General features: G+C 40.8%; 1 protein-coding gene and 1 pseudogene across 5 annotated transcripts in view; one reads left to right on the forward strand and one right to left on the reverse strand.

Annotated features, from left to right (window-relative positions):
• Positions 1–3,549: 3,549 nt before the first annotated feature.
• The window catches only part of Ago3 (argonaute RISC catalytic component 3), a 148,519-nt gene continuing 124,367 nt past the window's right edge, over positions 3,550–27,701 (reverse strand). For 4 of the 5 annotated variants that reach the window (XM_004665222.2, XM_045148895.1, XM_045148897.1 and 1 more), the window contains 7 exons: positions 25,067–25,226; positions 21,195–21,285; positions 18,575–18,769; positions 17,621–17,755; positions 12,616–12,717; positions 5,601–5,800; positions 3,550–4,751 (listed from right to left, as the gene is read on the reverse strand). In XM_004665222.2, the coding sequence (XP_004665279.1) occupies positions 4,643–4,751; positions 5,601–5,800; positions 12,616–12,717; positions 17,621–17,755; positions 18,575–18,769; positions 21,195–21,285; positions 25,067–25,226 (992 nt within the window). In that variant the 3' untranslated portion in view covers positions 3,550–4,642. Of the gene's footprint in view, positions 4,752–5,600; positions 5,801–10,852; positions 10,949–12,615; positions 12,718–17,620; positions 17,756–18,574; positions 18,770–21,194; positions 21,286–25,066; positions 25,227–27,701 lie in introns of those variants that run through there. The other variant, XM_045148894.1, reaches the window with a different exon arrangement.
• On the forward strand, positions 7,024–8,525 carry LOC105944536 (annotated as a pseudogene).

Raw genomic sequence — 27,701 nt, forward strand, 5'->3', positions numbered from 1 at the left:
TTTTTTTTTTTTTTGAGACAGTCTCACCTAGCCCAGTTTTGCCTCAAATTGCTATGTAGCATGGCTGGCCTTGACTCTACCTCCTGAGTACTGAGATTACAGGTGTGTGCCACCATTCCTACCTTAGCAAACATGTTTAATGATACTGAATGAAAGTTATACAGAGTTTTCAGCTAAAGTTCTTGTCAAAATATTACTATCTAGGTTTGAAATGGAAGACACAAAATATTCTAGTAGTGCCCAAGTGACCAGTTCCTTGAAATTCCATAGAGTCACATGAACTTGTGAAAAGATGTACCACATTTCTTAAAAATAGTGGCTTCAGATTTACTGCTGGCACTCTTGAGTGCTCAAGCTTTTCTCTTGACACTGACCTTCCACCAGCCCTCTCTACTCAAGGGTTGCTTATTTCCCAACACATACCTTATGCCTGTCATTCTAAGATCTGTTAGACAATATAGGCCATGGTGTACCACAGAGAACCTAATTTGAAAAACCAGAATCATCTTTCGAAGACTTAAAAGTCACTCTGCTAGAAGACAGAGATGAACCTTTATAAGTACCTTTCAAAACACCAGAAAATTCCTGCTAGATTCCTTTCTGTATTTTCCTCTAGGAAGAAAAATAAATAAATAGGTTATAAACAGGGATACTTCCAGACTATTTTTTCTGAGAAACATGTTAAAAAGTAATTATGAAGAAAAATCGGCTAGGTGTGGTGGCAAACGCTTTTAATCCCAGCATTTAGGAGGCGGACTGCTATAAATTCAAGGCCACCCTGAGACTACATAGTCAACTCCAGGTCAGCGTGGGCTATGGCGAGATCTTACCTCAAAAAACTAAAACCAAACTAAGCCAAAACAAACAAAAAATGAAAATCAAAGCACATCTGCATGTCTTGCATGCCAAAAACCAGTATGAGGAGACTGAGGTACCCTTTTTCAAATTTTAAAAGTAAAAATGCACACTTTTAAAACAAAGGATATTCTGCTATTAAATTGAAACTAAAATGGCAGCACCCTTTGTTACCTTGATATTTCATGTCCCTAAACTTATCTAAAAGACAACAGAGACTAACACTACTAACCTGGCATCTTGCTCAACTATAGTAACTGACAGACTCTTCCTAAATAAATATAGCAGCTGCAATATTGTAAATGAATGGTTCTCAGGACCAGTAGTGTGATACTGTAATATAGTAACATATAGCATGCACTTTACAGACATATTTGCCATCAAGAATATACATTAGACTCCCAATGTTCTTCACATGAAAATCAATTATACAAGTTTCCCGGACTGACATTTTAAAGTCAATCTTGTGACACATTATCATAAAAATCGGCAGGTGAAAATTTAGTTTTCATCATATAGTTAGTGAGCAAGGGTAGAAGTCAATTTCATGATGTTTAAATTTTAAAAGAAATATTTCTTAAAGAAAAAAGTCTATAAATTCTACCCAAAGTACAAAATAAACTGGAATAAATTTCAAGCAATATTTGTCATTAGCCTTTTATAATATTCTAAGCACAAGTTTCTTGCAGTTAACTTTAGTATAGCAATTTGATATTAGGCAAAATAGAAATAGACATATTCTTCCAAGTTCATTAATCTTAAACTAGCAATGTTGAATAATGTAAGACCATTCCAAAAAAGCCATTCAAAAGATAAAGGTTTGTATTTTAGAAAAAAATTTCCTTTGAAAACTTCTATTCAAATCAGAGTTAAAGGCTTTACTATAAAATATGTGAGGCCATAGTTCTGCAAATTAAGTAGAATAGAAAAAGGGTTTCCACAATTGCTCCCCAACACTTCTCATACGAACATGTGCTGCTGTCTCAGACAAAGGAAGATGTTTTATTCATAACGAACAGCACAGACTCATTAGGATCTGACCACCTCGGCTGTAGTATTTTCTTCTCTTGCCTGTGTCCCTACTTTACTCAGTGAAACAAAGCTGGGCAAGGTGGCATGCATCTGAACTGCAGAACCAAGGTGTTGAGGTCAGCCTGGGCACTACAGGGACAGTCAGTCTCCAAGACACACACCACACACACACACACACACACACTCACTCTCTCTCTCTCTCTCTCTCTCTCTCTCTCTCTCTCTCTCACACACACACACACACACACACACACACAAGCCAATCATGTTTTTAGGAGTTTTTTTTCAGACAAGTGCCTTAACTGCTGAGCCATCTCTCTAGGCCCAGAGGGTTTTTCTTTCTTTTCTTTTCTTTTTCTTTTTTTGTAATGGAGGAGATGGAAGAATTTGGAAGAAAAAAATGTATAGACTATATTTTTGTAAAGTGCTTTGAAACAGTGTTGTAAATTGCATTTCAGATACTTCAAAATAAAGAACACATGAAATACAGTACTTTCTTAGTTTTCTGGCAGAGGGAAAAAAGATGTCATGTCTGTTGGAGGACATGGGCTCAGATTTTAGGCTAAAACTACAGTCAATTGGCAATTATAGTGGGTTATAAGGAGAGAACCTGGCGCTCTAGGTCTCTGACCTTTCGAGTGCAGGTGGAACACTGAGGTGCTGCAGTGTCCCTGGAGACTCTGCAGGTGTTGCACCCAGCCAGTGCTGAGCACGACGGACAGCGCAAACAGAACTCTTCCAGCTCTCAGCTCGAAATGCAGCTTTCACGAGCTACAAAGTGCAAAGCCCCCGAACCTAACGTCACTGATAAAATTGGCTTTAACAGGTTTATGGTACTTTAATAGCTCAAAGTTACTTACTATGGTTACCAAATAAAGAAATAAAGACAAAAAGTTTTGTAAAAGTTTCCCCCCATTTCAGAAATTTAAGTCATTTAAAGTGATCCAAGCCCTAACTTCCTTTGTTCCTATCATCTTACTTTTAAAAAGCAAGTTAAACTGGTGATAAATCAGCAAAGAAATCTTTAAAAATGATTTTCCTGATTCCTTTTAGTAAAAGAAAGTGGATATCTAGCCAGCATGATTCTTTAATAAACATGACCTGTTTTCAAATAATTTCTTAAATCAAAGTTCAAATTTAAACTTTATTTCTAATCTTCTTTACACCATAATTTTTTTTTTTTTTGAGATAGGGTCTCACTATAGCCCAGGCTGGCCTCGAACTCATAGTGATCCTCCTACCTTTGCCTCCCAAGTGCTGGAATTAAAGGTATACATCACTATGCGTGGCTCACTATTATTTTTTAAAGACATGCATTAAAACTGCAAATTACAAAACTTTCCTTCTGAAATTAAGGCTGTATTACTTTGCCCTTTTAAAATGAGAGAGGTGCCTGTTCTTCCTATTATCTGTGGTAAAGATATCAGACACAACTTTTCACTGCTTATTGCACTAAAAGATAGCAAAAACTAGTCAGTTCTTAAACATGTTTATATTTCTATAAAAGATGTAGCCAATACAGTTCTATAATTATTAAAGCAATATTCTAATATAAAAGAAAATGAAGCTATACTTCAAAACACATACATATGTTTATATATACACACATACATATATATAAAAATATATATATGAAAATCACATTAATGTATGAGGCAGCAAGTAAACTAGCAAAAATAAAAACAACCCTAATTCCTTCTCTCTTTTCACCAAATTTCAGAGGCCTTAAAGTTTAAGTTTTTTAAAATATTTCCCCTTTATAAAAATCTCTAAGGGATTTCCATGTACACGTCATAGAATCTGAGGCTTTAGGACACCTACCATTGACCAGAAAGTCACAACTTCTGACAAGGATTTCTACGTATAGCAGCTTGAGTAAATTCACAGAAGAACACCTGGGTTGCTACGGCTTAGTGCACGGGGCACACATGGCAGGTGCAAGTCCAGAGCAGGAAGAAGCAGGCACCCACACGACTGCATCGAGAGTCGACGACGCAGAATTGTGGATGAGATCCGAGACCGGAGTGAGGGTTATAAAGTAAAAATAGAAATCTAGTTTGCCGTGCTTTACTTCAGATGAATCAAATTTGACATTTGAATGTCACCTATAGCAATCGGGGAAAAATGTAGATAATGAAAGCAAGGAGGTAGAGAAAAAAATAAAGGTGACTGGGGAAGATAAAAGAAAATCCCCAATGGAATGAACTATAAAATATATATATACACAGACACACATAAATATCTATTATCAATTTAGATCCAGATCAGATATATATGCATATGAAATATGCACATATATATTTAAAAATACTCAGACTCCTTTTACAAGAATATATGGATGCACGTTAATTTTTTTGCACACAGAACTGTGAGCAAGGACTCATTTGTGTAGGTGTGTGTTGGTTAAACCATCGTTTACCTTCTCTTTCTTTTTTTGCAAAGATAGTTGTGCTGCCGAGCAACTTGAGGTAAAGGCATTAGAAGGGTGAGACTATAGGAGTGAGCACAAGACAACGGCGGTGCTTCTATAGGAGACCGCACAGAAAGCAGCTGGCTGGCTTCCTATTGCATAACGGCGCTGCGTGCCTTGATGAAGTAAACGATCTTCCTTGGGTCAACAGAAGGACCAGACCCCACCACAGCGTTGGCTTCCATATGGCTGGAGCATTCCTACTGAACTGACTCCACTGCAAACATACACTGTATGTCGGATGCATCTTTCAGTTTTTCCTCTCAGAGAACACACTTGGACTTGTCAAGCAAAGTACATTGTGCGTAAGGTATCTTGGTGAATCTGTACAGCCTTGGCAAGAGCTTGTGGATCTCTCCCATTGCTCTGTCCTGAAACATGGCTTCCTTCAGCACTGTAAGAGAAGTGGCAATGAACACAAGCGCAACCCTGTTCCGATGTAATCATTACAAAGAAAGTTATGTTGCAGAAATCTCAACAAACACTAGAACATAGAGACTGGTATAAGGAACTATATGTCTGTCACCTGGCTGCAGTTAACACTCGGCCATTTTACTTCACTCCTTTCATTTCCTCAGGATTCATTACAAACTAATCCCAGAGATCACATTATTTGTCTATAATATATGTTTGTTATTACTAATAATCTCTTCCTTGGGCAACTGGATTACTTTATCATTTTGTTATTGATCATCCTACAGAGTATTTCAACAGAAAACTTCACTTTGGGCAGTCAGGTTTTTTTTTTTTTTTTTTTTTTTTTTTTGGTTTTTTGAGGTAGGGTCTCATTCTAGTGCAGGCTGACCTGGAATATGTAGTCTCAAGGGTGGCCTTGAAAGATCCACCTACCTCTACCTTGCTGGAATTAAAGGCGTGCACCACCAGACCTGGCTTGGCAGTCAGTTCTATCATCACTTTTCGTACAGTGCACCAACTCGCATAATAGTTGGTCAAACCTTAATTGTGAATGGCAAGACAGAGGTACATACTTAAATGGAAGTTCTTAAAGAAAGTGCCTTAGTAAATCAGATCACTTTTTTTTTTTTTTTTGAGGTAGGGTTTTACCCTAGTGCAGGCTGACCTGGATCTCATTCTGAAGTCTCAGAGTGGCCTCAAATTCACCGCAGTCCTCCTACCTCTGCCTCCTGAGTGCTGGGATTAAAGATGTATGCCACCACGCCTGGCTCTCAGATCATATTTGGATTTGGTTTGAGAATGTATATTTGTTATGCTTTTATATTACCTGTCATGTTCTTTGTCCACAAGATGATATCTGGCTCTGAATGCCACCAGGTGCGCATAATACGCTGGTGCAGGTATAGAAACTGATCGTGTGCAGCGTACGTAAGTGTGGCAGAGCTGGTAAGTAAGCAGCTGCAGTTCGTCTGCAGTAAAGCAGTTATCATCCCATAAAACATGGTAGTGAGAAGGGCGGCTGGTACCCTGTGGAGAAGGTAATGACAACTCCTGTTGATTTCTTTCGTTTTTTAAAGTTTTTTTTTTTTGTGTGTGTATTGTTTGAGGGGGGAGCAGATGCAGAGAGATAGAGAATGGGTGTGCCAGGGCTCCTAGCCACTGCAAATGAACTCCAGACACATGCAACACCTTGTGCATCTAGCTTACGTGAGTCCTGTGGAATTGAACCTGGGTCCTTTGGCTTTGCAGACAAGCACCTTGACTGCTAGGCCATCTCTCCAAACTGATTCTTAAAAAGATACTTTATTTTTATTTATTTGACAGAGAAAGGGGGAGAGATAGAGAGAGACAGAGGAAGTAAGGGAGGGAGGGAAGGGAATGGGCATGCCAGGGCCTCCAGCCACAGCAAACGAACTCCAGACACATGTGCTCCTTATGCATCTGGCTAATGTGGTTCCTGGGGAATCAAACCTGGGTTCTCTGGCTTTGCAGGTAAACACCTTAACCGCTAAGCCATGCCTCCAACCTGATTTCTTTCTTTTAAAAATATTTATTTATGGCTGGAGAGATGGCTTGGCAGTCAAGGTGCCTGGGAAGCCTAAGAACTCATGTTTGAATCTGCAGGTCCCACGCAGCCAGATACCCAGTGACGCAAGCACACACTGTCACACATACATAAAAGGGGCGCACGTGTCTGGAGTTTGTTTGCAGTGGCTAAAGGCCCTGGTGCAGCCATATTCTCTCTCTCTCCCAAAATAAATAATAATAAAACTCTCAAAAAAATGTTCGTTTACCTGGGCGTGATGGCGCACACCATTAATCCCAGCACTCGGGAGACAGAGGTAGGAGGATCACCATGAGTTCAAGGCCACCCTGAGAATAAATAGTGAATTCCAGGTCAGCCTGAGCTAGAGTGAGACCCTACTTGAAAAAAAAATTATTTACCTGTGTGTATTGGCACATGTGTGTCATGATACACATGTGAATGTCAGGGGACAACCTTGAGGTCTTTGTGTTCCACCTTCTGTTTTATTAACTTTATTTTTTTCATTTTTTTGAGGTAGGGTCTCACTCTAGCTCAGGCTGACCTGGAATTCACTATGTAGTCTCAGGGAGTCCTCAAACTCACGGCGATCCTCCTACCTCTGCCTACCAAGTGTTGGGATTAAAGGAGTGTGCCACCATGCCTGGCTTTATTTTATTAACTTAAAAAAATATATTTAGGAGAAGTGGACAGAGATCCGAGGGAGATGGATGCACGTTCGGGGTTTCGCAGGCTGGGAAAGGCAGCTGCGTGGTTGAGGTGACTGGGAACTGAGCACCTCAGATCTGCTTGGCAAACGTGGTGCATCACTACGCTGGTTGCAAGGTTTGTGTGTCTCTGGACACTACCTTCCAAGGTTCTCCACCCAACTTTCACCAAGGCCTCCCCCGTTGTGAAGAATTCCATCACAAAGAATCAAAGGCTCCTGACATTCAGCAGGGAATATGCCACCAAGACAAGAATTGGGATCCGCCGTGGGAAACTACCCAAGTCCTGAAAGAAGCAGCATTTGAACCATCAGTGGAAAAAATATTTAAAATTGATCAGATGGGAAGGTGGTTTGTGGCTGGAGGGGCTGCTGTTGGTCTTGGAGCACTGTGCTTCTATGGCTTGGGACTGTCTAATGAGATTGGAGCTATTGAAAAGGCTGTAATGTGGCCTCAGTATGTGAAGGATAGAATCCATTCTACCTATATGTACTTAGCAGGAAGTACTGGGTTAACAGCTTTGTCTGCCTTGGCAGTGAGTAGAGCTGCTCCTGGTCTCATGAACTTCATGATGAGAGGCTCTTGGGTGACAATTGGCGCAACTTTTGCGGCCATGATTGGAGCTGGATTTCTGGTGCATCTGTTACCATATGAGCCTAGCCTGGGCCCAAAGCACCTTGCTTGGATGTTGCATTCTGGTGTGATGGCCCACTGTGGTAGTTTGAATAGATGGCCCCCACTATATTCAGTGTTTTATTAGTTTTTAGTTTGGATCTGCAGCCACCTGGCTAGAGATGTCACTGGGTGGATCTTAAGGTGTGGTGGTGGGTTTGAAATTCCAACTTAAAGATATGTAAAGTGCCTAGTTCCACCTGGAGTTGCTGAAGTGTGCTGTGTAATGTGGCTTTTGGTTTGTGGCTTTCTGTCTGTTTCTGTTTGGACCTGTGCAGGCAAGCCAGATTCTTCTGCCATTATGGAACTTCCTCTGGATCTGTAAGCTTTAATAAATCCCTTCCTCTATAACTGTGCCTGGTCTGGAAGTTCATCTCAGTGATCTGATGCTGTGTACTACATAGGTAGTCTCAGGCTGGCCTGGAACTCACAGCGATCCTCCTACCTTGGCCTCCCCAGTTTTGAGATTAAAGGCATATGCCACCATGTCCAGCCTTTTACATAAAGGCATTTTTATGCAAGTATATAATGTAGGTCATGATGGTTCACACCTTTAACCCCAGCACTTGGGAGGCAGAGGTAGGAGGATCACTGTGACTCCAAGGCCAGTCTGAGACTACATAGTGAATTCCAGGTCAGCCTTGGCTAAAGCAAGACCCTATCTTAAAAGATAAACAAACAAAAAGTCATGTTACAAGTATAAAATGTACTTTAAGGATACCCTTCCACATACCATTTTGCTCTTTCCTTAGTCCCTTTGTTCCCTATAGTTTTGCTTTTACTTGTAAATCATATCATCCATGCTTTCATGTATCTACATAAAATCTAGGAACTACAAATAGGAGAAAACGTGCCATGTTTTCACTCTGTAGTCCCAGGCTGGCACTGAATTCATAGCAATCCTCCTACCTCTACCTCCAGAGTGCTGGGATTAAAGGCATACACTATCATATACAATGTTTGTTTACTGAGACTTAATTCACTTAATTATTTCTAGCTGCATCCATTTTCTTGCAAATGACATAACCTTGCTCTTCTTTATAACTGAAAAAAAATTCCACTGTATATATACATATATACACCACAATTTCTTTTTTTTTTTTAATTTTTATTAACATTTTCCATGCACCACAATTTCTTTACCCATTTCTCTGTTGACAGATGCCTAGGTTGGTTCTATAACTTGGCCATTGTGAATACTGCTTCAATAAGCATTAATAGGCATGGATCTCTGTGGTCTGTTGACTTAGACTCCTCAGGAAAATAACTAGGAGTGGTATAGATGAGTCACATGGTAGATCTATTTTTAGGTTTATTATTTATTTATTTTTTTTTTGAGGTAGAGTCTTGCTCTAGCCCAGGCTGACCTGGAATTCACTCAGTAGTCTCAGGGTGGCCTTGAACTCATTCATGGTGATCCTCCTACCTCTGCCTCCCGAGTGCTGGGATTAAAGGTGTACGCCACCATGCCCGGCTCTTTTTAAATTTCTAAAATACTTAGTTGCAAGGAGAGAAAGAGAAAGAGAGAGAGAGAGGGAGGGAGGGAGGGAGGGAGGGGAAGGGGGAGAGAGAAGAGAGAAAAAGGGCACATTTGGGCCTCCAGATGCATACACCTTAGGCATCTGGCTTATGTGGGTACTGAGGAATCAAATCTGAGTCCTTTGGCTTTGCTGGCAAGCACTTTAACTGCTGAGCCATTTCCCTAGCCCTATTTTTAATTTCTTTTCTTTTCTTTCTTTCCTTCTTTCTTTCTTTCTTTTTTTTTTTGTTTTTCAAGGTAGGGTCTCACTCTAGTTCAGGCTAATTTGGAATTCATTCTGTAGTCTCAGGGTGGCCTTGAACTCATGGTGATCCTCCTATCTCTGCCTCCCAAGTTCTGGGATTAAAGGCGGGTGCCACAATACCCAGCCCCTATTTTTAAAATTTTTTTTAAAAATTATTTATTTGGCAGAGAGAAAGAGAGAGAGAGGGAGAGCGAGAGAGAGAATGGGTGTGCCAGGGCATCTAGCCACTACAAACGAACTCCAGATGGATGTGCCACCTTGTGCATCTGGCTAACGTGGGTCCTCCTGGGGAATAGAACCTGGGTGCTTTGGGTTTGCAGGCAAACACCTTAACCACTAAGCCATCCCTCCAGCCCTTCTATTTTTCCTTCCTTCCTTTCCTCCCTTCCTTCTCTCTCTCTCTCTCTTTCTTTTTCTTTTGAGGCAGGGTCTCACTCTGGCTCAGGCTGACCTGGAACTCACTATGTAGTCTCAGGGTGGCCTTGAACTCTCAGTGATCCTCCTACCTCTGCCTCCCAAGTGCTGGGATTAAAGGTGTGCACCATCATGCCTGGCTGTTTTTAATTTCTTAAGGAACCTCCACACTGAGTTCTACAGTGGCTAGTGTATAACATATAATGTAGAGTATAACAGTTCCTTTTCCCCCACATCTTCAACCAGAGTTACTGTTTGTGCAGAGGTCGGGAAACAACCTTAGGTGTTAGTCCCTCCTTCCACCTTGCTTAAGACAGGGTCCTCTGCTGTGTGGACATTAGCTTCTGGGGACTCTCTTGTGTCCACGTCCTGCCCCGCCCAAAGGAGTGCTGGGATTACAGACGTGTGCTACTTCACTTGGCTTTATGTAGGGTCTTGGAATCTGAACTTAAGTGCTCACACTGTGCAGCAAGCACTTTACTCACTGACTCACCTCTACCATCTCTATTTGTTTTCTCTTTCTTTCTTACCCCGCCCCCACCAGGCGGGGTCTCACTCTAGCCCCAGGCTGGCCCCAAACTAATGGTGTGAGCTACTGCACCGGTGGAGAAACTCTATTTACTGTTAGTGGGAATATAAACTTGTATAACCACTAAGAAAGTCAATATTGAGGGCTCTCAAACAACTAAAAATAGAACTACTCTATGACCCAGCTAGACCACTCGGGTATATACCTGAAGGACTCTAAATCAACATAGAAAACAGGGCTACTTGCACATCCATGTTTATTGCTACACATTAACAATAGTCATGAAATAGAACTGGCCTAGATGTCCATCAACAGATGGATGGATAAAGAAAATGCACATATACACAATGAATTTTCTGTTGTTGATTTTTTTGGGACAGGGTCTCATATAGTCCAAACTGGCCTCATACTTGCTATGTAGCTGAGTTTGACCTTGAACTCTTGTTCCTCCTCATTCCACCTCCCAAGTGCTGGGGTTACAGGTATGTGCCACCATTCCTAGTACAACAATAGAATTTTATGAAGCTGTAAAGAAAAATGAAATCATGACATTTGTAGGAAACAGATGGCACTGAAAGTCATTGCATTAAGTGAATTAAGCCCACACTCAGAAAGACAAATAAATATCACATTTCCCCCATATGTGGAATTTTAGATTAAAAATTATATATATGGACATATATGAAAAAAATGTGTATGTGTGTATGTAGGTAATAGATTTTTTTTTTTTTTTTTTTTTTTTTGGTTTTGTGAGGTAGGGTTTTACTCTAGCCCAGGCTGACCTGGACTTCACTATGTAGTCTCAGTGTGGCCTCAAACTTACGGCAAGCCTCCAACCTCTACCTCCCAAGTACTAGGATTAAATGTGTATGCTACCATGCCTGGCCAAAACTAGCTCTTTTTTTTTTTTTTTTCCTTCAAGGTAGGGTCTCACTCTAGCCCATGCTAAAACTAGCTTTGTTTTGAGGTACAGTTTCACTCTAGCCCAGGCTGATCTGGAACACACTCTGTAGCTCAGACTGGCCTTGAACTCACAGCAATCCTCCTACCTCTGACTCCCGCTGGATTAAAGGCATGTGCCACCACACCCAGGAGTCATAAAATTTAAAAAAGGAATAATGAGAGGGGAAGAAGAGATGTTAAGGGAGGGCGACAATCTGGGGGAAGAAAGGAAACTAGTCAGAGATGGGCATGGGCAGTTAGTAGGGGAAGGGAATAAATAAGAACAAAGTACAATGACAATTCCATAATGAAACTCATTACTTTGTAAAATAAAAAATATTCATAAAATAAATATTTTTCTGAAGTTTTATGTTAAATGAAATACATTTTAGGAAGATTCATCCCACTAAGCTAACTATGTTCTGGTATTTTCATAAATACCAGGTAATAGAAAGAAGAAATGTATTTACTGATAAGTTTCACATGGAGTAACTACAAATGCAAGGAAGAGCATTATTCCCCATCCCCCGCTTTTTTTTTTTTTGAGGTAGGGTTGCACTCTAGCCCAGGCTGACCTGGAATTAATTATGTAGTCTCAGGGTGTCCTTGAACTCACAGCAATCCTCCTATCTCTGCCTACCAAGTTCTTCCACCTTGCTTAAGACAGGGTCCTCTGCTGTGTGGACATTAGGTTGGCATGATTCACCATACCCAGCTCATTATTTCTCATTTTAATGATATTTTAAGCATGTACACAGGACTGGAGATATAACTTAGCAGTTAAGGTGTTTGCCTGCAAAGCCTAAGGACCTATGTTCGATTCTTCCAAGTCCCACATCAGCCAGACACACACGGTGACACATGTGCACAAGGTGGCGCATGCTTCTGGAGTTCAAGTGTAATGGCTGTAGGCCCTGGCATGCCAATTCATTCTCTCTCTCAAAAAAAAAGTTACAGAAAATATTTTTTTAAAAGAATGTACATAAGTGCTGGAAAGATGGCTTAGTGGTTAAGGTGCTTGTTGCAAAGCCTAAGGACCCATGTTCAACACCCCAGTACCCACATAAACTAGATGCACAAGGTGGTGCATGCGTCTGGAGTTTGTTTGCAGTGGCTGAAGTGATGTACCCAGTCTCTATCTGCCTCTTTAACTCTCTTTCTCTATCAAAATAAATAAATAAAATATAAAAAATAATGTGCATAAGAATTGAAGTTCTGAATTAAAACATCTCACCCAGGAGTAGCCTTACCTGTATTCCAGCATGGCTACAGAGGTAAAAGTCAAATTCATACGGGTGTGTAATGTCCGTGTCAACTGTTGTTCCAGCTGGGATATTGCCGCTTCTTCCAACCTAGATTATTATGATTAAAGTTTAAATAAAACAAAGGTAAAAATATACCTGAAAGTAGTTTAAAAATGTTTAAATATATAGGCTGATCCCGTATCTCATTCCTTTCCATTTGAAATATTGCTTAAGCAACCATAAAGTGCAGACCTTATACAGGTCTTAATTCCTATCCTCACTCCCCCAAAGTAGGGTCTCACTCTAGCATGGGCTGACCTGGAACTCACTCTGCAGCCCAGGTTGGCCTTAAACTCATGTTGATCCTTTTTCAGCCTCTCTGAGTACTGGGATGAGAGGCCCATGCCACCATGCTCAGGTCATAATTTCTTGATTATAATAGTTACATAGTAAGTATTACATTTTTGAAAACCTTACCCTTTCTAAAAAATTTTTTAGTTGCTGGGTGTGGTGGCACACCCCTTTAATCCCAGTTCCCAGGAGGCAAATGTAGGAGGATCACCGAGAGTTTAAGGCCACCCTAGGATTACAGAGTGAATTTCAGGTCAGCCTGAGCTAGAGTGAGACCCTGCCTAGAAAAACCAAAATAAAAAAAAATTTTTTTTGGTTATTTTAATTTTTTGTTGTTGCTTATTTATTTTTTGGTTTTCTGAGGTGGGGTCTAGCTCCAACCCAGGCTGTCTTGGAATGCACTGTGTCATCTCAGGCTGGCCTCGAACTCATGCTAATCCTCCTACCTCAGCTTTCCAAGTGCTGGGATTAAAGGTATGAGCTACTATGCCAAGCTTTGTTGCTGCTTTTTTAGAGGTAGGGTCTCACTCTAGCCAGGACTGAACAAAAACTCACTGTGTAGCCCCAGGCTGGCCTCTGGCTCACTGTGATCCTCCTATTTCAGCTTCCTGAGTGTTGGGATTAAAGGTGTGTATCACCATCCTCAGCCTTATTTTTTTTTTTTATTTCTTTTCACTCATTATGTAGCTGAGGATGAATGAGTTTATGCATGGGGGATTGAACCCAGGGCTTCATGTATGCTAGGCAAATAATCTACCAATGGAGCTACATCTCTGCCCCTCTAGTGCTTATTTAAAAAAAAAAAATTGTTCATTTTTATTTATTTGAGATCGGCAGACAGAGAAAGAGGCAGACAGAGAGAGAGAATGGGCACGACAGGGCCTCCAGCCACTGCAAACGAACTCCAGATGCATGCACCCCCTTGTGCATCTGGCTAGCGTGGGTCCTGGGGAGTCGAGCCTCGAACCGGGGTCCTTAGGCTTCACAGGCAAGTGCTTAACTGCTAAGCCATCTCACCAGCCCACTAGTGCTTATTTTTAAAATAAGTGCTGATGAACAAAAACAAGTTAAGTCTCCATTTCTGCTTAGTAGGTAACACCAATATGGATGAATGGCATAATTGTTTTAAAAAGTATTTTCATTTATTTTAGAGATAGAGAGAGAGAAAAAGAGAGAGAGAATAAGTGGACCAGGTCCTCCTACCACTGTAAATAAATTCCAGACATACATGCCACTTTGTGCATCTAGCTTTATGTGGGTACTGGGGAATCAAACCTGGGTGACGTCAGGCTTTGTAAGTGAGTACTTTTAACCACTGAACCACATCTCCAGCCCAAATGACATAATTTTTTGTTTTTCTGAGGTAGGGTCTCACTCTAGCCCAGGCTGACCTGGTACTCACTCTGTAGTTTGAGGCTGGCCTCAAACTCACAGCAATCCACCTACCTCCAGAGTGCTGGGATTAGAGATGTACACCACTATACCTAGCTCAAATGACATAATTATTTTTAAGTTTATTTTTATTTTCTTTATTTGAGAGAGAGAGAATGGGTGTGCCAGGGCCCAAATGTCATAATTTTTAAGTTAACTTTAAGTGTTCCAATTTGTGGTACATATACACAGGGAGTGCTACTAAAGTAATAAATTATGAAAATTACCATTTACCATATTTTTGGAGAATATTATATATTAAAGAGAAGAAATGATAGCAACATCAAATGAGTCATCATTTGTTGACCATGTCAGGCATTTTACTTTTTTTTTGTTTGCTTTTTGAGGTAAGGTCTAGCTCTGCCCAGTCAGACCTGAAATTCATTATGTAGTCTCAAGGTGGCCTGGAACTCATGGTGATCCTCCTACCTTTGCCTCCCAAGTGCTGGGATTAAAGGTGTGCGCGACCACCACTTGGCGGCATTTTACTTATTTAGAGACAGGGTCTCGTGTCTCAGGATAGCCATGAACTTGCTATGTATTCAGGGATGACCTAGGATTCCTGATCTTCCTGTCTCTATCTAGGACTCAGGAATATAAAATAATTACCTAATAGCACACAATACAGGTCAAAGTTGGGTTAAAGTGAAATGACTACAATGTTCCATTCCCTTTTATTCACACTGTCAGTTTCAGTATTTTGTTTTTCTCTGAGTGGCTATGATGTGACAGAAAAGATTAACAACTCCTGCTAATGGAAATCACTCTGCTATACCCACCTAAGCCTCCTAATTTCCAAAACACTTAAGATGATTTCCTATAAATCTAGGCTTATAAAGCTACAAATCAGAAATTATTTTACTGACTCAGGTATCATTTCTGCCATGTGACGGACTGCTATAGGGTCAAGTGGCTTGAATTATAGCTGAATGGACCAATGAACTGTCCCTTTTTTTTTACACCCACCCCCCAGAGATAGGGTCTTGCTCTAGTCCAGGCTGACCTGGAACTCACTATGTAATCTTAGAGTAGCCTTGAACTCATGCCTCCTAAGGGCTGGGATTAAAGGTGTGCTACCATGCCCGGTTTGAATTAATGTCTACTTTAAAAATAATAATAAAAAAAAAACCTGGGCTGGAGAGATGACTTAGCAGTTAAGGTGCTTGTCTGTGAAGTCTAAGGACCCAGATTTGATTCCCCAGAACGCACATAAGCCAGAGCCAGATGCACATGTCTGGAGTTTATTTGCGTTGGCTACAGGCCTTGGCATACCCATTCTCTCCCTCCTTTTCTCTACCTCATAAATCAATAAAAAATATTTTAAAAAAACTTGAGGGGCTAGGGAGATGGCTCAGCAGTTAAAGGTGTTTGCTTGCAAACTGTGCTGACCCTGGTTCAATTCCCAAACCGCCCACATCAGCCAGATGCAAAAAGTAGTGCAAGTGTCCAGTGTTCATCTGCTGAGGCAAGAGACCCTGGTGCAGTCCTGCCCCCAACACATAAGCAAATAAGAAAAAAAACAAACTAGAAAAAAACCTAGTTATGCTTAACTTATACATTACACTCCATTTAGAGCAGGAACAGAAGGCCTGGGGTCACACCACAGCTCCTGCAGTTTCTAGATGTAGGGTCTAAGACATGACACTTCTCTATTTCTCAACTGTAATCATCTCCCATCTATCTTCAGTAGTCCGCCCCCCCCAGATACTGGGGGTCAAACCCAGGGCCTTAACTATGTATTATACTCAAGTACTCTGCTACTCACCAACTCATATTAATAGCATAATTTAGAGCAAAGGTGAAAGCAAGCAAATAAATGAAAGGTATTACTAAATACTGTATATGCACAAGCAGTAACTCTAGTTTATGGTTTCTAGGCAGAGAAATGTATCAAGAAATTTTGGAGCCAGGTGTGGTGGCGCACGCCTTTAATCCCAGCACTCGGGAGGCAGACGTAGGAGGAACTCCGAGAGTTCGAGGCCACCCGGAGACTACATAGTGAATTCCAGGTCAGCCTGAGCCAGAGTGAGACCCTACCTTGAAAAACCAAAAAAAAAAAAAAAAAAAAAAAGAAATTTTGGGCCAAAGGCCTTTAACAACCTGGAGGTAATGATAAAACAATTAATAACTACTGCTGTTAGGTGGCATAGTACAGTAGAATACTCTGGAGCCACACTACCACATTTGAGAACTACCACTACCTCCCCCCCCACCCCCTTAACTCGAGGTAGGGTCTCTAGCCCAGGTTGACTTGGAACTCACTCTATCATCCCAAACTGACCTTGAACTCATGGCAATCTTCCTATCTCTGCCTCCCAAGTGCTGGGATTAAAGGCATGTGCCACCATGCCTGGCCTACCACTACCATTTAAAAAATATATTTTCAAGCAGAAAGAGAGAGCCAGTGAGTGAATAAGGGTGTGTTAGGGCCTCTAGCCACTGCAAATTACCTCCAGATGCATGTGCCACTTTGTCATCTGGCTTTACATGGGTGCTGGGGAACTGAACCCAGGTTGTTAACGTTTTGCAGCCTTTAACTGCTGAGCCATCTTCTCAACCCTACCTCTCTACCATTTAAAAAAAAAAATTATTTGAGAGAGAGAGAGAGAGAAAGAAGGAAAGAGAGAGAGATTGAATGGAGCTTTACGTGGGTTCTGGGGAATTGAACTTGGGTTCTTTGGCTTTGCTAGCAAGCACCTTAACCACTAAGCTAACTCTCTAGGCCAACATCCACCATTTTTTTTTTTTTTTTAACATCCACCATTTTTAAGCCTTATAAGTTATTTAGCATCCATGTGTTCCAGTTTTTTTCATGTGCAAGATGGGGATGATAGTAGTAATATAACATTCATTTAATGTATAAATAAATAAGTAAATAATATGTAGTAATCTAATAGTGTTTGTGAAGATTAAAGCGGTTGAATTTACAAACATAGGTTGGGAATGTAGCTCAGTGGTAGAGTACTTGCTTTGCATGCATGAGGCCCTTGGTATAATTTCTAGCACCACAAAAATAAAGGAGGAGCTGGGCATGGTGGTGCATGATTTAATTCCAGTACTGGGAGGCTGAGATAGGAGGATCACTGTGAGTTTGAGGCCTGCCTGAGACTACATAGTAAATTCCAGGTCAGCCTAGGCTACAGTAAGACCCTATCAAAAAAAAAAAAAAAAAAAGATTGTGGCAGAGGGAGCTGGACTTGTAACAGTATTACAACAGATATACAATTACCCTTTCTGTCCTATCAGCACAAAACAAACGTGTGTGATGTCTCTTTTGAACTACAATGTAGGTTATTCCAGGTTGATAATCTTTCTCCAAACTGATACAAGCTTCTCGAATTGCCAGTAGTTCATAGTATAATACCTGAAGAAGATACAATAAGAAGATTTAATATAGTCATCTAGTTCATCTACATATTTCCAAGTAAGATAATGATTTAGTCTCATGATTTCTTTAATATATTTTATATTTTTAGAGTGAGTGAGCGAGAGAGAGAGGCACAGAGAATTGGCATGCCAGGGCTTCAGACACTACAAATTCCAGACACTAGTGCCACCTAGTGGGCATGTGTGACCTTGCGCTTGCCTTGCCTTGGTGTGTCTCGCTTATGTGGTATCTGCAGAGTCGAACATGGGTCCTTAGGCTTTGCAGGCAAGTGCCTTAACTGCTAAGCCATCTCTCCAACCCTATTTACTTATTTGACAGAGAAAGAGGGAGAGTGACAGAATGAGCATGCCAGGGCCTCCAGCCATGCAAATGAACTCCAGATGCATGAGCCCCTTGTGCATCTGGCTAAGGTGGGTCCTGAGGAATTGAAGCTGGGTCCTTTGGCTTTGTAGGCAAATGCCTTAACCACTAAGCAATCCCTCCAACCCTATTTTTTATTTTTTTGAGGTAGGGTCTCACTCTAGCCCAAGCTGACCTGGAATTCATTCTGTAATCTCAGGCTTCCCTCAAACTCACAGTGATCCTCCTATCTTTGCTTCTCAAGTGCTGGGATTAAAGGCATGCACCACCATGCCTGACATCCACAGTGAACCATTTTAAAGAAAGAAAATTTATCAAGGCATCAAAATTTGACTTTATGAACCTCAATGTTTAGACTTTCATCTTCAGATATAGGTAACATATCATAAATATATTTGCTTTAACCACAGTCTAAATACATCCCAGGCAACCAACCTGTCTGAACTGCCCCTCTGAAACACCATCTCGATAAAAGATGATACGAGTAGGTTTGAACCGAGTTGATTTATAAAACTGGATGAGGAGTTCCCGGACCATGGAGGCTAAGTCTTGGATGATTTCCTGTCGGGGTCTCTGGACTCTCACTGTGGCACAGTATCTGCTTGGATGGGCATCCATACTTCCTACAACCTATATTGGGAAAGAAAAGGAAATCAAGACAATCAAAACTAGATAGAATTCACATATATATGTATGTATATGTATATGTGTGTGTGTGTGTGTGTGTGTGTGTGTGTATGTATGTGTATGTGTGTGTGTGTGTGTATATATATATATATATATTCTTTTTTTTTTCTTTTTTGCTTTTTGAGGTAGGATCTCGCTATAGTCCACGCTGACCTGGAATTCCCTTAGTAGCCACAAGGTGGCCTTGAACTCATGGCAATCCTCCTACCTCTGCTTTCCAAGTGCTGGGATTAAAGGTGTGCGCCACCACACCCGGCTATACATATATTTATTTTTTAAATTTTTTTCTAATTTATTTATTTATTAGAGAGAGAGAGAAAGATTGAGATTGTGTGAGAATGGGCATGCCAGGGCCTTTAGCCGCTGCAAATAAACTCCAGATGCATGCACCACCATGTGCATCTGGCTTATGTGGAACCTAGAGAAGCTGGCCATGGTAGCACACCTTTAATCCCAGCCTTCAAGAGGCAGAGGTAGGAGGATCACTGTGAGTTCAAGGCTACCCTGAGACTAGATAGTGAATTCTAGGCTAGCCTGGGCAAAAGTAAAACCTTACCTTGAAAAACCAAAAAATAAATAAGTAAATAAAAAATAAAAATAAGGAGAGAGAGAGAAAAAAAAAATTGGCACACCAGGGCCTCCAGCCAGTGCAATTAAACTCCAGATGCATGTGCAACCTTGCACATGTATCACCTTGGGCATCTGGCTTACGTGGGATCTGGGGAGTTGAGCATGGGTCCTTAGGCTTTGCAGGTAAGCACCTTAAGTGCTAAGCCATCTCTCCAGCCCCTATATATTTTTTTAAATTTTATTTATTTGTTTGAGAGAGAAAGAGAATGGGAGTGCCAGGCCTCTACCTCCAAAAACAGAAAGCAAGAACAACAAAAAAGATTTTTCTCGAATTAAGCTGTATTTTACATTTAAAAATTAGACTCTAATTGATGATGTTGGTAGACCTAAATGTTAGTCAGGAAAGGATTAAATACAAAATGTATGAAAAGAAGTTGGGCGTGGCGGCACACTGTCACACAGTGACAGAAGCATGAAAGGTTGCACATGCGCATAAGGGGGTGCGCACATCTGGCAACCCCTCATATTTCTGAACATACCCAAAAATTAGGTTACTGCAATCTAAATTTGAACTTATCTTGACATAATGTCAGTACCTATAATATCATCTGCATCTGGCTAGCCCAGGCTGACCTGGAATTCACTGTTATCTCAGGGTGGACTCGAATTCATGGCAATCCTCCTACCTCTGCTTCCCAAGTGCTGGGATTAAAGGCGTGCACCACGATCGTCCAGCTTTTTTTTTTATTTTTATTTTTTTTAATGTTTTTTGTTCATTTTTTATTTATTTATTTGAGAGCGACAGACACAGAGAGAAAGACAGATAGAGGGAGAGAGAGAGAATGGGCGCGCCAGGGCTTCCAGCCACTGCAAGCAAACTCCAGACGCGTGCGCCCCCTTGTGCATCTGGCTAATGTGGGACCTGGGGAACTGAGCCTCGAACTGGGGTCCATAGACTTCACAGATGAGCGCTTAACCACTAAGCCATCTCTCCAGTTCTCTTTTTTATTTTTAAGGCAAAGTCTTGATTTTGCCCAAGCTGACCTGGAACTCACTTTGTAGTCCCAGGCTGGCCTCAAACTCATTGTGATCCTCCTACGTATGCCTCCTAAGTGCTGGGATTAAAGGAGTGCACAACTCCTGGCAATATGGCATTTTTTAAAACTTCTTTTTATTTTTATTTATTTGAGAGCAACAGACAGAGAAAGAGGCTGATAGAGAGAGAGAATGGGCACACCAGGGCCAACAGCCACTGCAAACAAACTCCAGACGTGTGTGCCCCATGTGCATCTGGCTAACGTGGGTCCTGGAGAATCAAGCCTCAAACTGGGGTCCTTAGGCTTCACAAGCAAGTGCTTAACTGCTAAGCTATCTCTCCAGCTCCCCACCTTTTAAAATTATTTTTATTTTTATTTATTGATTTGAGAGCAACAGACAGAGAAAGAGGCAGATAGAGAGAGAGAGAGCAATCTGGCATTTTTATTTACATTTGTTTTTCATAGTAGTCTTTAAGTCCTTGAATAAAAGCCACACAGTGAAAGAATGAATTAGTCTATCTACCAGAGCATAAAATAAAACCAGTACTTGGTAGAAAATGGATTTAGAACAGGCAATAAGTTCTGAAAATCCAAAAGAGTTAAAATATGCTTACGCTTTATTGAAAAATGACTTCAAAGTAGAAAATCTAAGGTGTAAGTCTTTTGAATCTACTATTTTATCTTGTATTTCTAAGGTTTCTATTTGAGATGAAAGTTGACATTGGCCTAAACTTAAGATAAGCCTGCCAGCTGATACTCACAGCAGCGATAGAAGGCTTCTTTCCATCTCCAGCAGGTGGATGAGTTACATCTGCTCCCAAAAAGATCACTGGTTGCTGGAACACAGAAGGTCTTAAACACATTTTAAAAAGGGTTAGATAATTCATTTGCTTCATCATCAGTCTATCTGTTTCACATGGTTGCAACCTAACTGCAAGTCACTGACAGCAAAGAGAAAGTCCTACACAGACAGTGTCACAGTTTGGCTTGAACTGCCTCTTCATTTATGAATCTCTGGGCGATAAGCTGTTACAAGATCTGTGTTACAAGAGGTGTCTCTCAGAGTTTTGCCTTTTATTATTATTTATTTACATTTGTTTTAAAAAATATTTTATTTCTCTTCATTTATTTGAGATAGATAAATAGGCAGGAAAAGAGAGAGAGAGAATGGATGTCCTAGGCCTCCAGCCTCTGCAAATGAACTCCAGATGCATGTGCCCCATGTGCATCTGGCTTACACGGGTCCTGGGGAACTGAATCTGGGTCCTTTGAGTTGCAAGCAAGTGCCCTAACCACTAAGCCATCTCTCCAGCCCTGTGTTTGGTTTTTGAGATAGGGTCTCATTCTAGCCCAGGTTGGCCTGCAATTCACTATGTAGTCACAGGCTTGCCTCAAGTTCATAGCACTCCTCCTACCTCAGCTTCCTGAGCTCTGGGATTACAGGTGTGTGCCACAATACCCAGCTTTTATTATTATTATTTTTTGAGGTAGGTTCTCACTATAACCCAGGTTGACTTAGAATTCATTCTGTAATCCTAGGCTAGCCTTGAACTTACAACAATCCTTCTAACTCTGTCTCCCAAGTGTTGGGATTAAAGGTGTGCACCATGTTTAGCCACCTTATTTTATTTTACTTTTTTTGGTTTTTCGAGTTAGGGTCCACTCTAGCTCAAGCTGACCTGGAATTCACTATGTAGTCTCAGGGTGGCCTTGAACTCATGGTGATCCTCCTACCTCTGCCTCCCAAGTGCTTGGATTAAAGGCATGCACCACCACACCTGGTTCACCTTATTATTTTTTTTTAAATATATTTTATCTTTATTTCAGAGAGAAAGAGAGAGAGAGAGAGAGAAAGAGAGAGGGAGAGAGAGAGAGAGAGAGAGAGAGAGAGAGAGAGAGAGAATGGGTGTACCAGGGCCTCTAGCCACTGCAAACGAACTCTAGATGCATGTGCCCTCTTGTGCATCTGGCTTACGTGGGTCCTGGAGAATTAAACTGGGGTCCTTTGGCTTTACAGGCAAATACCTTAACTGCTAAGCCATCTCTCCAGCCCCACCTTATTTTTTGATAACAAAGTTCACTGATTTGGCTAGACTAGCTAGATAGCAAGCCCCAAGGATCCTCCTGTTTCTAGCTCCCCAACACTGTGATTACCAGCATGTGCTGTCATGGCTGGCTTTTACAAGGGTACTAGAGATCCAAATTTAGGTCCTGGTGCTGCCCCAGAAAGCACTTTACTGACAGTCATATCCATAGCTACCAAGCCTATGTAATCTCTTAAGGACAAAAAGTCATTACAATTTAGACTGGAATGGATTATGGAAGTCTACTACTTCCTATTCTCTGGCCCAAAGAATAAATCTGTATATGTATTTAGTAATCATAAAGTAGAAAGCATTTCCTTTTATTTTAAAGCTATTTCCTTTAAAATTCAAACAAAGACCATTTCTTAGTTCTTGGACTTGTTGGTAAAATTATGTATCTCATTTAATTTTTAAAAATATTTTATTTGGGGCTGGAGAGATTGCTTAGTGGTTAAGGTGTTTGCCTGCAAAGCGTAAAGACCCGGGTTCAATTCCCTAGTAGCCATATAAGCCAGATACACAAGGTGGAACATATACCTGGAGTTTGTCTGCAGTGGCTAGAGGCCCTGGCATGCCCATTCTCTCTATCAACCTCTCTCTCCCTTTCAAATTAACAAGTAAAAATAAAATATTAAAAATTATTTTAATTTACATGTGTACGTATTGAGTATGAGCATGGGTGCAACAGGCCCTTTTTGTCACCTCAAATGAAGTCTAGACACATGTGCTGCTTCCTGTATCTGACTTTACTTTGGTACTGGGAGATTGAACCTGGGCTAGCAGACTTTGAAAGCAAGTGCCTTGAATCACTGAGCCATCTCTTCAGCCCTGTATTTATGACTCTCATGTTTGGTGGGGATAGGAAGGTACAGGATAGCATGGAAAAACAGGGCTTAAAGAGCTTTTATGTCAAACACACTTAGGCCAATTCTTCTTCTTCTTCTTCCTTTTTTTTTTAAGAGACAGAGAGATAATGGGTGTGCCAGGGCCTTCAGCTGCTATGAACAAACTCCAAACACATATGTTTGTTGTGCACACATGACATCCTGCATTTGTGTCACTGTATGTCTGACTATGTGGGACCTGGAGATTCAAACATGAGTTCTTAGGCTTTATAGGCAAGTGCTTTAATAGCTAAGCAATCTCTCCAGTCTTCAATTCTTTTTAAAAATTACTTATTTGGTGTGTGCATGCCACAGCTGCCAGCTTTTACATGCGGTCTGGGGATCTGAACTCAGGTACTCAGTTACTTGGTAGGTGCTTTATTCACTGAGCCATCTTTCTAGCCCCAATTCTTGTATTAATTATATTTGTGGTACATACTACTCAAGACATTTGACTTTTTTTTTTTTTTAAGACATTTGACTTTTTAAAAAGTAAATTTTATTTATTTGAGAGAGAGAGAGAGAGAGAGCGCGCACACACCCCAGGGCTTCTACCCACTGCACATAAACTCTGGATGCATGCAGCCCCTTGTGCATCTGGCTTATGTGGGTCCTGGACAATCAAACCAGGATCCTTAGGCTTTGCAGGCAAACACCTTAACTGCTAAGCCATCTCTCCAGCCCCAAGATATTTAACTTTTTTGAGCTCTGGTTGATTCAACTATTACGAGGGTACCTGTTGCTCAAATCTCAAAAAACAGCCAGTGATAATAACCCAGTTGATATGTATAATCAAGTAGTCCCTGTTTCTAGGTTGTGATGCCACATAGTTCTTAACAGCTCTAAAGAGGGTACTCATATAGTAACACCCATTGTCTCATTGATTGTAGTAAGAGTTGAAATGGCTTAGTTGGAACTAGTCATAAACTCTTCAATCCCTACTTCCTCTCTCACATTCTAGGTAAGTAACTTCATGAAACCAGGTTGAAGATAACTATTGAATAAAAGGAAAACTCATTAAGCTGGACTCTCCAGTGAAAAAGGAAAACTCATTAAGCTGGACTTGCCAGTGAAAAATAAAGTTTTCAGTAAGTGTGGCTAGGCAAAATTATATGTAGTACACTTAACTGATAAAAAGAAAGGCAGTTCAGTCTGTAAGAGACTCTTAACCTTGCCAATCCAAATATATATATATATTTGGTTTTCCGAGGTAGGGTCTCACTCTAGCCCAGGCTGACCTGGAATTCACTATGGAGTCTCAGGGTGGCCTCGAACTCATGGCAATCCTACCTCTGCCTCCCGAGTGCTGGGATTAAAGGCATGTGCCACCATGCCCAGCCCAAATATTTTTTATGTATGTATATTAGTTATTTATTTTTGAGGTAGGGTCTCACTCTAGTTCAGGCTGGTCTGGAACTTAACTCATCTAAGGATGGCCTTAAATTTACAGTAATCCACCTACCTTTGCCTCCAAGTGCTGGGATTAAAGGCATGTGCCACCAAACCCAGCCTTTTAATTTTTTTGGCCAAATGGCCTACATATCCCATTACAAGAATCACTAAGATTGCCTGTAACTGACATCATACAGTAGTTAGATATATAGTCCTATGTAGAAAAATGAAGACGTGAAAAATATTGAATATTTTAATAAATGATTAGCTTACCTTTGATGAGGTACAAGAATATTATTTATTCCTCCAAGTTTAACATTTATCTTTAGGCACAAATTTGAAAGAGTTTGAGGAGATGTTTTTATTACATTCTTGACTTGCACACACTGTGTAGCCATACCCAAAAGTGTATCTCCTACACGTTTCACCTCCGCTGTGCAACAAATGCAAACAACCAGTCAGAAAAAAGATCTGAAAATAAATTTACATACTGAACATAAAGTTACTATGGATGTTCCTTGAAACACTTCATTGCATTACAAGACACTCAAAATTATACCAATAACTAAAACAATACTATTGGGCTGGAAAGATGGCTAAGTTCTTGCCTCCTGAGTATTGGAATTAAAGGCATGTGCTACCATGCCCAACTCCTCCCTAACCTTTAAAATTTTTTTTTTAAAAAATCATTGTAAAACATTTCATCACTATGTTATAAGTTACTTATGTCTAAAGGTTCATTCAGTAGTTCCTAGACTGACATTACAAAAATTTTGTGCATAGATATTTTTCTATAGTATAAATCATTTCTTTTGATTAGGTTCTTAGAATTTGAAATACTGAACTGCAGATTAAGAGTGCATGTTTAGTGGCTTGGAATGTAGAGCTGGTAGAGTGCTTGCCTAGCCTGTAAGAGGCCCTGCATTTGATCTCTAGCACCTCATACTGGGCATGATGGTACATGCCTAGAATCCTAGCATTTATTAGGTGAAGGCAATAGGATTGTAAATTCATGGTCATCTTTAGCTACATAGGGAATTAGAAACCAGCCTGGTCTAGAAACCTTGTTTCAAAACATAAAAAAGAATAAATATTTTTATATATGTTGAATGTTTATATTTTTGATGAAAAGGGCACAGCCATATATTCTGCCACCAGCAGTAAGAGTTGCCATGTACTCATAAGAATTAATCACTAGGGGACTGGAGAGATGGCTAAGTGGTTAAAGGCACTTGTTTGCAAGATCTGATAGCCTAGGTTTGATTGCCCAGTATCCATGTAAAGCCAGACGCACAAAGTGGTATATGCATCTGGAGCTCGTTTGCAGTGGCAAGAGGCCCTGGTACACTCATTCTTTGTCTCTCTCTACTTGAAAATACATAAATAAAATTTTTTTTTTGCAGCCAGGCGTGGTGGTGCACGCCTTTAATCCCAGCACTCAGCAGGCAGAGGTAGGAGGATTACCGTGAGTTTGAGGCCACCCTAAGAGATTACATAGTGAATTCCAGGTCAGCCTGAGCTAGAGTGAAACCCTACCTCGAAAAAAATGAAAAACAAGAACAAAAAATTTTTGCAGGGCTGGAGAGATGGCTTAGTGGTTAAGGTGCTTCCCTGCAAAGCCAAACGACCACGGTTTGATTTCCCAGGACCCACATAAGCCAGATGCACAAGAGGGCACATGAATCTGGAGTTCATTTGCAGCGTCTGGAAGCCCTGGCACACCCATTTTCTCTCTCTCAAATAAATAAATAAAATTAAATAAAAATATTTTTGAAAAAGATCCTGTTATTTAAAAGAAAAGAAATTAATCACTACGCATTATAGTATGTAAATGTATTTGTTAATAGTACTATAAAAATTTCCTGCCGGGCGTGGTGGCGCACGCCTTTAATCCCAGCACTCGGGAGGCAGAGGTAGGAGGATCGCCGTGAGTTCAAGGCCACCCTGAGACTACAGAGTTAATTCCAGGTCAGCCTGGACCAGAGTGAGACCCTACCTCGAAAAACCAAAAAAAAAAAAAAAAAAAAAAAAAAAAAATTTCCTCTTAGCCGGGCATGGTGGCACACGCCTTTAATCCCAGCACTCGGGAGGCACAGGTAGGAGGATCATGGTGAGTTCAAGGCCACCCTGAGACTACATAGTGAATTCTAGGTCAGCCTGAGCTAGAATGAAACCCTACCTTGAAAAACAAAACAAAACAAAACAATTCCTCTTATTGCTTTTTTTACACTTTATTTGCAAGCATAGAGAGACACTGAGAGACAGACAGGGCGGGGGGGGGAGAGAATTGGGTGCACCAGGGCCTCTAGCCATTGCAAGTGAATGGAACCATCTCTCCAGCCCCTTTCTGCTTCTTTAAAAAATTTATTTTATTTTTATTTGTTTATTCGAGAGTGACATACACAGAGAGAAAGAGGCACATATATAAAGAGAATGGGTACGCCAGGGCCTCCAACCACTGTAAATGAACTCCAGAGGCGTGCGTCCCCTTGTGCATCTGGCTAATGTGGGTCCTGGGGAATCGAGCCTTGAACTGGGGTCGTTAGGCTTCACAGGCAAGCACTTAACTGCTAAGCTATCTCTCCAGCTCTGCTTTTTTTCTTTTATCCCTGCCAAAAATAAAGCATCTCATATTCTTGTTTAAAATATTTTTATTTTAATTTATTTATTTGTTTGACAGAGAAAGGAGAGATTGAGAGAGAGAATGGGTGCACTAAGGCCTCCAGCCACTGCAAACAAACTCCAGATGTGTGAGCTCCCTTATGCATCTGGCTAATGTGGGTCCTAGGGAATTGAACCAGGGTCCTTTGGCTCTGCAGGCAAACGCCTTAACCACTAAGCCATCCCTCCAGCCCTCATATTCTTACTTATAATTTTCTGTTCTATTATTTTTCTTTTTTTTTTTTGA

Source organism: Jaculus jaculus, chromosome 5 (genome assembly GCF_020740685.1).
Source record: "Jaculus jaculus isolate mJacJac1 chromosome 5, mJacJac1.mat.Y.cur, whole genome shotgun sequence".
NCBI classification, from domain to species: Eukaryota; Metazoa; Chordata; class Mammalia; order Rodentia; family Dipodidae; genus Jaculus; species Jaculus jaculus.